Here is a 10888-nt window from a genome sequence, read left to right as displayed (position 1 = left end):
CATTCCAACGTGGTATCATCATCAGGCCGATAGCGTACCCACGCGAGCGAGATAGAGCATGTAAGGAGCTGACTCCTTTTTTTTTTTCCTTTTTTGTCGAAGGACCCCACGGCACGCTTTCGACGATCGCCGTGGCCCAAGGGCCCTTTGTCGGTTAAAACCATGAAATCGTTCGGATGCCATTCTTTTCTTCTTCACACGGGAGGCGAGTCGCGCAAACACACAACACTATTATGTCTATTGAATTTGTGGAAGGAACTCACTCTTTCTAAGAAATTTTAGTTATTGATATTTTTAGTAAAATATTAATATATATTTTTTTTTAGTTTTAACTTTTGAAATACTTTGACAAAAAAAAACTGATAGTTTTATAATTTATACTCTCGTTTATTTATTAATCTGTAGCAAACTCCACAAATATTGGAACAGCTGATTGTAAGTTAGAGGATTTTATAGATGTGTATATGCAACCAGTTATAGGTATATATTATTGGTTTAATTAAACAAATTATTAAATAAATTATGAATAGTCTTTTGGTAGAAGAATTCTCTTTAAATATGTATGTGCGAGATTTTATCTACAAATTGTTTTATGGGATATGATAGCATATATCTTTTTTGACAGAGAGAAGGAATTATTTCCTGCGCGAAGCAATTTAAAATAAACCTTTTAATGATTTATTTAACTATTCTACTGTCAATTACGCTAATTACGTCAAGTATGCTTAAAATAAACTTGTAATTTATGGAATAAAATGTCTCCCCCTCCCTCAAATTGCATATCGTTGATCACAGTATGTACTTGCTATCGTTATTTATATAAAAGAATGAATAATTTAAGAAAAATCTAATATATACAAAATCGGATAATCGCGCGAGGATTATAGATGATCGGAGTGCAAAAGTATTAATATGTAAGAAAATGTACGGAGATATTGAATCGACAAAGCGCAACTCGTATGGAAATTCGTCATACACGTTTATCGAGGACGTAGAACCAATGACGATTGATAACGGGCGCAATTACATTCCACATATTTACTACTGCACTTTCACTGAGAGTCGAAAGAGTCGCCAACCTGTTTTCGAGAATTACGAATCCCAACTTGCTAGTTCTTAACATCATTCAATGATTCACGATTCGCGAAAAATGTACGGTGAAGTCTTTTATTTTATTATACAGTAGGGTCAATCCTGTATGTATATATATATATTATCGTTTTGGGAAATATTAAAGCAACGAATTCAAAAAGAAATGAATCATATATAGATATAAGATTAATAAATCATGATCTCTACCTCGAGAAACTATTCTGTCAACATGTATAATATATATTTATAAATAGAAAATTTGAATATTTATATTCTCATTACATGTAATTATAATATTGTTCATTTATAGCCGAAGGAGTTTGTTTATATATTAGTGATCGATACATAAATGTTGACGGAATTAATTAAATCCTTTTACTAATATTATTCCATTGTTCCTCGAAAAAGTTATATTTTCAGATAAATACTAAACTGTGAAAAGCCAAAAGGAACGAGCAAAAACATCTCATATCTCACTGGATCCCTTTGATCAAAGTGTGGCTTTTACACATGTATGTTTATATAAGAATCTTAGCTGCATTTCTGAAATATACATGTATATGTGCAAGTTCAGGATGTCTACTCAAATCGTGTAGAAAAATACGCTGAGAATTCTCTGATCTTCCATGTATTTTTTTTTAATTCCTATAAAATTCAATGCAACTTTTTAAAATAACTTTTTAAAAAATACCTTTTTATTGTGTGCGTTTTCTAATGCTAAAAAAGAGCCATTTAAGCAAATTAATGAATTAGATAATTAATAATAATTAAAAATAAGTTAATTAATAAATTAAACACACACAATTAATCGATATTTTGCTGAGATATTAGATTTATAAATATATATATTTAATTCATATATATTTAATAATTATTTTTAACGCATATAATTCACAATTTGTAATCAATCAATGGATTATCGATTGCTTGCAATACAGAAACAAAATTATCAAAGAGAAAATTTTAAAAAATGCCTTGAATACCAATGAAATTCCATATAAAATTCTCTGAATATTCTAGATAAGAAAGAAATCTCTAAGAATTCCAGGTTTTCCAGAGAGTAGACAGCCTGGATCTGTTTCTTTACTTCTCTTCTTTATCTTCTTCTATCTCCCCTTGATTCGTACAGAATATATAAAGAGCCAACACTCACCGACATGCGGAAACGAGCGAATGGTGTTGGCCGATCGCGCGTGAATGCCCGGCTTCGCGATGTCCGCGATGCCGATCATGTTCTGACGGGCTTGGAGCTTCTTCAGCGAGTCCGGGACGTGCGACGAGCCCTGCGGGTTGGGTCTCTTCTTGAAGCCCAGGAGGGAGAGCAGGCTAGCCTCCATCCCGGCGATCACTTGTCCGCGATTCACCGCACTGAAGCGATGCGACGACGACGAAGATGATGATGATGACGATGAAGATGATGGTGATGGTGATGACGACGACGATGACGACACAGCCGTGTTCGTGTCGATGCGTAGACCCGCCTCTGTGTTAGCATTCGCACTTGTTAGCAGCGTGACTGCTGCCACGAGCACTAATCTTAGCAGCGGCGACATGCGCATCGTGACGTCGTCACTCACTTGACGCGTTACCTCCCTGAAAATACAAATAAAAGGAACATGTTAGAAGGATTTCAATTAAACAACGAATAATAAATAACTGCTGCAAAACGATTGTACATTCCAAGTCTTAACACTTTTGTAAAAAGATGTATCTTACATTGAAAGAAAGAAAGGGAGAGAAAAACATTTTTAAATCTTACTACTATTGAAGATTACGGTTTCGCACAGATAGAAACTTGTTCAATATCGAATAATTTTAAACTATTATCACATACGTAATTAAGAATGATCAATTTACACGATTATATAGCGCAATTTATTAATTTAAATTATATATAATTGTTCCTCTTTTCTCTTGTTTATAAATTTCGTTGTTTTGCATCGGAATTAGAAATGTGAATATGCTTAGAATTAGGTGTAAATAATTAATACGATACGGTTTCAACACAACGGCAACTGCCTCGAGTATCTTCTACCAGCTGGGCTTCTATGGGGGGGTTACGGAAGGTACTGAAGAAGGCACCTTTTACCTAGCAGGGCGATAGTAGAACTGAGGAGTTCATTAAGTAATGTGACCAGGTCGAAAGAATTTGTGGAAGGGATGGACAACCGTTTTCAGAGATAAATCATAATCCCCTGAGGCAACGGATGCATCTTTATATTTGAAAGTAATCATTACAATGAGTCAGTGCAATCTAAATAAATTCATTTTGCTTTCTCCGGTGTTTTCAACCGATTTACTCTACAAAGAAAAATATTTTTTTAATGCTTAAACAACACAACATTATTAAAGAAATTTAGACATCAATGTTGGAATACAATGAAGACGAAAATATCCTCAATAAATTCTTAATAAAAAGAGCGCTAAAGTTATGATAACGAATCTTATCAAGCCGTCTTTTCCCTGACTCTTTTTTTTTCGAACAAGAGCGATTATTTAATTTTCTCGGTTCGTCTCTCGGAGTTCACCTGCTATCGGAAATTTTAGTTAGCGAAGCGCTGCATAATTTCTCTGACTCAGCAGAAGAGGCGAGATCTTTCAGAAGGCTCAGGGTCTGATTCGATTGGTCAACGGTTCCTAGGCCCGCCAATGAATGTTGAGGGATTCGTCGAATCAGGCTCTGTTTCAAAGTAATCGCTTTCTCTTAGTCTCGACCATCGAGCGTTTTTTCTTCACAATCTTATATACGGTGATTCGAAAATATCTTCGAAACCTTTCGACACGGATTAGATGAGTAAACTTGATGACAAGTGTAGAGACGGCGAGATTGTGTATTATAAGAGAGGTGTTCTTTGTATATCTAAAGTTCCATAACATATTATCAATATTATCCGATGATACATTCAAGATACCTTATATATTGTCGATTAAATCAATGTTTAATTGAAAGTGCACCTCTAATTAATTGCACCTGATCGTTTACTGGATTTAATTTGTACTCTATAATTTTCATTCTCATTAGAGAGTAACAATAAAACCGCGAATAGGGATGCAAAAAAAAGATGATAAAACGTTCGCGTGAATATTTCACAATAAGTATAGCCTGCTAAAGAATCGCATATAAGAATTTTCATTCTCATTAGAGAGTAACAATAAAACCGCGAATAGGGATGCAAAAAAAAGATGATAAAACGTTCGCGTGAATATTTCACAATAAGTATAGCTTGCTAAAGAATCGCATATAATGACTCGATGAATTGACAAGATTTAATGATAGTAATAGTATGTAAATGTACGTAATATTAGTATCTCTATTTAATAATGCGATATTTTTTCTAGATTTTTCACGCGATTGGAGATTGATAAATGATAGACTCGGAAAAGATATGAATATTAATTTCGAATTAATAATGAGAATGTATATAGATAAAATTCACTGGAAAACACTGGAACTTTCCACTATTAGAAAATCTCGTCAGAAGCTATAAATTCGGATCTAAGGATTTACAATGGATTTGGATGTTATGTTAAAGCAAATTCTGCCTCTACGATATATATTATTTTAATCGAATCGCTTGTTTATGATATGGCATACGTGATGTAAACGCATGCGGTTTGTGTCTCCTCTGAAAGAGGGTCGCGAGTCGCGCTCGCGTTAAACGTCAAAGCCCGGGACGATCTTATATACGATTATTACGTACGATATAGGTAATATTTCAAGGGATCAATCCAACACAATGTTTTGTGTCGTGACATACTTGTTACGTGCATTAACGGTAGAGTTTCCGGGCGCGGGCGGACGAAACTGGTTTTATCCAGTGGCTTTAAACGCACGTTTCTCGAAGGCGTTAATATATTTATGCGCAGCATTATCGATGGACGTTATAAACGGATATGTGTATTTCCGTCGTCCTCGACTTTCGATTTCGTTCAGTGCTAAAACGCTAAAATCGGCGGACGCGTCTCTTGCTATTACGCGTTTACGCTAAAATATCAAATAAAATCGCACATCCGAGAGATGCGTGAGAAGTGCCAGATGATGCGAAGAGAAAACAAACCTCTCTTTTGTTGTTGTACCGAGAAAAGATTCTTTTTAAATATAGAATGACATTAGCCATTGAACGGAAAAGTATTATAAATAAAATTAAAGAAATAATTAATAAAATTTAAGATACATAGAGTTAGATTATTTTTCTTTAAATATATCTACTTTTTTCTTTGTAATTATCAAAAAAAGTATCATAATAAAATAAAATCATCGCTTTACATCAAATAAAAATTGAAATTAAAGTCTCGAAAACACAAAGTGTTGTAGATTCGACATTTTTGTTAGAAAATCACGTTTTAATTATAGATCTCGATCATGTAATTCTTATATAAAAAAAAAGTGCAAGAAAGTCGGAACAAACATTTAGTATTAGTTAAACAGGGAAAGAAGTAATCTAATAGAAATGTTCTAACGATAAGTAAAATTCAATACAAGAACATCCGAGGCATTTGAATAAATTATGATATATAATGAAGGCATTAAGAAGATTATTGGCAAAATATCGCTTTTCTCGTAATTGACCGCGATATATTTTCCTCTTCTTGGTTTTATATAAAACAGGCACACAAACTCGCGTCGAGTTCTCAGTATTCGTGCACATTCGGTATTCTCATTAATAGCAATACTACACGATAATAATTCTTTTCTGAGAAACTTCGAATATGATACCTTCTTACAAAGCACAGAAGAAAAAGATCCTTTACATTTTCTAACATTTTTAATCATTTATACACACGTTTTCCCAAAACAAAAAGGTTTGAACGATTTAGAAAGATCTTATAAATACCGCTAATTTAAAAAGAAAAAAAATCTCACGCTTTTTCTCAGCTATTGAATTCTTTGAACGATTAAATTTGAAGATAAGACTATAATAAGCTATTTATTCAGTAATTAATATTTCTCTTGCCACCACTACGGCGGACGCGTCTCTTGCTATTACGCGTTTACGCTAAAATATCAAATAAAATCGCACATCCGAGAGATGCGTGAGAAGTGCCAGATGATGCGAAGAGAAAACAAACCTCTCTTTTGTTGTTGTACCGAGAAAAGATTCTTTTTAAATATAGAATGACATTAGCCATTGAACGGAAAAGTATTATAAATAAAATTAAAGAAATAATTAATAAAATTTAAGATACATAGAGTTAGATTATTTTTCTTTAAATATATCTACTTTTTTCTTTGTAATTATCAAAAAAAGTATCATAATAAAATAAAATCATCGCTTTACATCAAATAAAAATTGAAATTAAAGTCTCGAAAACACAAAGTGTTGTAGATTCGACATTTTTGTTAGAAAATCACGTTTTAATTATAGATCTCGATCATGTAATTCTTATATAAAAAAAAAGTGCAAGAAAGTCGGAACAAACATTTAGTATTAGTTAAACAGGGAAAGAAGTAATCTAATAGAAATGTTCTAACGATAAGTAAAATTCAATACAAGAACATCCGAGGCATTTGAATAAATTATGATATATAATGAAGGCATTAAGAAGATTATTGGCAAAATATCGCTTTTCTCGTAATTGACCGCGATATATTTTCCTCTTCTTGGTTTTATATAAAACAGGCACACAAACTCGCGTCGAGTTCTCAGTATTCGTGCACATTCGGTATTCTCATTAATAGCAATACTACACGATAATAATTCTTTTCTGAGAAACTTCGAATATGATACCTTCTTACAAAGCACAGAAGAAAAAGATCCTTTACATTTTCTAACATTTTTAATCATTTATACACACGTTTTCCCAAAACAAAAAGGTTTGAACGATTTAGAAAGATCTTATAAATACCGCTAATTTAAAAAGAAAAAAAATCTCACGCTTTTTCTCAGCTATTGAATTCTTTGAACGATTAAATTTGAAGATAAGACTATAATAAGCTATTTATTCAGTAATTAATATTTCTCTTGCCACCACTAATTATAATATTCGAGATACAAAATTTCATTGATTTCAATTTTAACATTTTTCATCGTCAAACCCATCATCCTCTCTTTCACGCATCTCTTGTAACATCACACATATTCAATGCTATTTAATAATCTATTTGATGAAGAAGTGAAGAAAACGGCGAGGGGTCTGTTATCGGGATTTTCCAATAATGCAAGGTCGCAACGTTGAAGATTAATCCAACACACAATTCCGATTACGCGAGTCTTCCGACTCGCAGATGACAGCGGGATACAATATGGTGGTTCGCTCGGTAAAGAATCCAGCCCGTTCAAAGGGGGGCCTCGTCCCTCGTGCGGCCCTGGCAGCACCAAGAGAGAATGCAGAGACGGGGAAGAAAGGTTGGTGGGACCAGAGCCAAGCTGTCTGCTGCTGCCGCCGCCGCCGCGCAGCCTCCCGCTCGCTGCTGGACCAACCGCCTATCTCGGAGCACTCGCGGCTCTCTCTCTCTCTCTCTCTCTCTCTCTCTCTCTCTCTCTCTTTCGTGCGCGTTAAGTAATACGTATGTACATACATACGTATAGAGAGAGATCCTTTCTTCGAGCGCGCGCACAGCCTGTCTTTCAAGGACAGATGAATTTTACCGATGGATACGCACTCGCGCGTGAAAAAAGGCTCGGTCACGCTTGCATTCCTCCCGGTGCATTATGGTATATCGGAGCGTACGCAAAAGTATATATCTCCTCTCGCCGAATAAACACACTCGTGAGCGAGCGTCGTCTCCCATCGACCACCACCGGTGCCATAGATTAGAGCGAGTCCCTCTCCTTCCCTCAGGGGAGGGGGAGCCAGGTATGCTGGAGATCACAGGGGAAAATACCTCGTCCGCGAGATCGTTTTCGGGCGAGACCACCCGGCGCGGGATCTTTCTGATCCCACCGGAAACCTCCGCGGTCTCTTAACGATCCGGCGACTTCGTAGGCGATCTCGTAGGAGGAATCCGCGTGAAACCGGCGTCGTTCTCTCTACCTGGAAACAACATCCAATGCGAGGAGCGGTGGATTTGCATTCGCGTGCGCGCGCGCGCGCGAGCGCGAGAGCTGCCAGCGCGACGCTGGAATGCGGCGCGCTGGAATATACAAGGATAAGGTCGTGCCGCGGTGCTCCGAGAGTCACCATCATCGCGGAGCGAGTACGTAGGCGCGTCATCGTCTAAAATAATCGGGCCGGGCGGGCGGGGGAGGGAGCGCGGCGAAGCTCGCGCCGGCGACAATGAGCAGCAACCGCGGTGGCGGTTGAGGAAGAAGTGGGTCGGTGAGTAGAGCGGGGTGAGGGACGAGAGCGCGAGATCGAAAAGAAAGGAAATAGAAGAAGGAATCTCGCGGTCGTGAAGCAGAGAGAGAGAGAGAGAGCGAGACGGACATAGCGAAAAGAAAAAAGAAAAAAAAAATACAGAGATAGAGAGAGAAGGAGAAACGCGCGTATATAAACAGGTAGATAGATAGATAGATAGAGATGTATAGAAAAATTGTTTTGTTGCTCACCAAACTAATCCCGTGTCCGTAGTTTGAGCAGCCACGGCATCTCAACGGGGCCTCCCCCCCCCCCCTTTCACAACTGCACCACCACGTAATCTCACCACTGGCACCACTCGCGCGCGCGCGCGCGCGCGCGGTTCACAACGCAAAAACCAGGAGGGCACTCTCCGGTGTCCGTCGATGGTCCGGCTGAAGAGAGAGAGAGAGACAGACAGACAGACAGAAAGAAGAAGGGGAGGGGAGGGAAGGGAGAAGGGAAGGGAAGAGGCGAGTCGGAAGTTTGTCCGAGTATGGGAAAACGACGACGACGGGGCGGACGACGACGACGACGGCGACGAGGTGGACGATGACGGCGACAGCGATGATGGATTCTCGGCCGTTCGCTCAAAATCCGTGCTCCTTGTCCGACGACTGTTGTTCCTCGTAATAACTGCGCTCTCCTCCACGGCACCATATACGGCCTCGCGGCCGGGCGTCTGGCCCCGATGGGCAGGAGGCACGTTGATCCTCTTGTCAATTCAGGCGGTCATAACGCGCGTGAGAGCTCTGCACCGAGAGTACACCAAAACGTGATGTGTCTCTCTCTCTCTCTCTCTCTCCTCTCGTCGTCGTTGCTCCGAGACGAGGCGGGGAGAAAGGAGAAAGAAGGGGAGAATACGGGGGCCCTCCTTCGTGTACACCTGCGCGACCTATCAACAGGTCCTAGCGCGCGGAATCTGGCCTCGCCGAGTTCCACGCTGATGCGTACGTATATATGAGAGAGACGTATCCTCCTCGTCGGTGATATGTCGGTCTCTCCTAGGCTCTCCTCCCGATTCTTTCACGCCGATCGCGAGGTACGCGGCACTTTCGATTAGACGGCAGGGCACTCCTCTAGTCTCTTCCACGACGACGAACATGTCACGATGTCCAGGAGCTCTCTCGCTATTCCCACGATAATCGCGCTGCGACGAGAGAGCGAGCGAGGGTTTAGGCAAGGCCGCGCGTCGAACGTGTGCGCACCGGACCCCGTTCCAGCGCGCTCCATTCTACTGGCCCCTTCCTTCTCCGCTAACGGGGGGGGAAGCCCCCCCACTCGCTCGCCCCGATCGCCAGGACCGCCGCGTCGATGTCCGCCATCCCGGTGCATTCCATTCGCGTTAGGGCTCCTCTTCCTCTTCGACCCTGCGTCAAAAAGGATTTGTCGCATGATCTCAGCATCCATAGTCTTATCAATATCGATTTTCTTTTATTTTTGAAAATATTTTCATTCTATTATTCTCTTACCTTAATATACTTCTTATTTTAATCTATAACTATCAACTCATATATAACTATCTACAGAGTGTACAAAAAATATGTGTGTATTGATATAAATATAACATATTTCTCTTACGTCACTTTCCGGATCAATAATAATTAAGGTATATTGTGTTGGATAAAGAGAGAAACAAAAGAAGACGCGAAGTTAATTACCTTCGAACGATATTAGCTTTTGCGACGACATAGAGTGGCATCGGCCACTTCAAAAGTCGGTTTCCGTCAAAGGGGGAAATAAAAGGCCCCGAGTCCCTCTCGGGGACGTCACGCAGCGTCCGTTCCTGTGCATACTCCCTGTAGTTATCTCTTTCTCTCTCTCTCTCGCTCGCGCATTCTCGAACTCGCTCCACCAGCCAGTCTGCCGCTGCTGGGTTTCCCCTCTCTCCTTCTCCCCCCTCCGTTACCGCACCTCCTCACCCCTGCTCCGTTAACCACGCTTTTCACTCACTTGCCTGCGAGTGGTCCCCAGCCCTATATTCCGTCGTTCGTTCTTTGATGTCTTTACCTTTCCGGGGCGGTAGCCCCTTGGCATATCAGATCCAGAGATCTGTGGAAAAATATTAGGCTTTAACGATATCACTCACGAAATCGGCCATTACGCGGAGTAGATTTTACTCTGCTTCGTGAAACATATATAAATGTGAATCGAATATGTCGTCAGAGAGACAAGATGTTTCTCTGCGAAATCATTAATTAGCTTTAATTCCGTATATTATAATTACCTCGTGATTATTATTTGACCGTTATATCGAAAATGTCGGAGGTATTTCGAGCTCCGAATCTCTTCTCATCCAGTTCGAAACGGAATCCGGAATTTGAAATCGAAGTCGGTAATGAAGATTCGATTTTGTTGAATATGTAGATAATGATTTTATTGTCTATCGATATATGTCAAAACTCATTCTTACCGATAAAGAAAATACGCGTATTCTTATTTTAATAATTATTTATAATTATTGCAATAAATTGGTTTTTATTATTTATGTATATTTTTATTTTTATTACTTTATATT

At 39.2% G+C, this 10888-nt stretch overlaps 1 protein-coding gene across 2 annotated transcripts in view; it reads right to left on the bottom strand.

The window, feature by feature from the left end:
- The window catches only part of LOC115240280 (protein decapentaplegic-like), a 14106-nt gene extending 5410 nt beyond the window's left edge, over positions 1 to 8696 (bottom strand). The window contains exons 1-2 of one of the 2 annotated variants that reach the window (XM_029815340.1): positions 8583 to 8696; positions 2246 to 2685 (exon numbers count right to left, since the gene is read on the bottom strand). In XM_029815340.1, the coding sequence (XP_029671200.1) occupies positions 2246 to 2651 (406 nt within the window). In that variant the 5' untranslated portion in view covers positions 2652 to 2685; positions 8583 to 8696. Of the gene's footprint in view, positions 1 to 2245; positions 2686 to 7616; positions 8445 to 8582 lie in introns of those variants that run through there. The other variant, XM_029815341.1, reaches the window with a different exon arrangement.
- Positions 8697 to 10888: the final 2192 nt, after the last annotated feature.

The sequence above is a fragment of the Formica exsecta genome, unplaced genomic scaffold (genome assembly GCF_003651465.1).
Source record: "Formica exsecta isolate Colony F162 unplaced genomic scaffold, ASM365146v1 scaffold423, whole genome shotgun sequence".
Lineage (NCBI taxonomy): Eukaryota > Metazoa > Arthropoda > Insecta > Hymenoptera > Formicidae > Formica > Formica exsecta.
The sequence above is the reverse complement of the archived record's forward strand: the minus strand, read 5'-3'. Positions and strand labels throughout refer to the sequence as shown.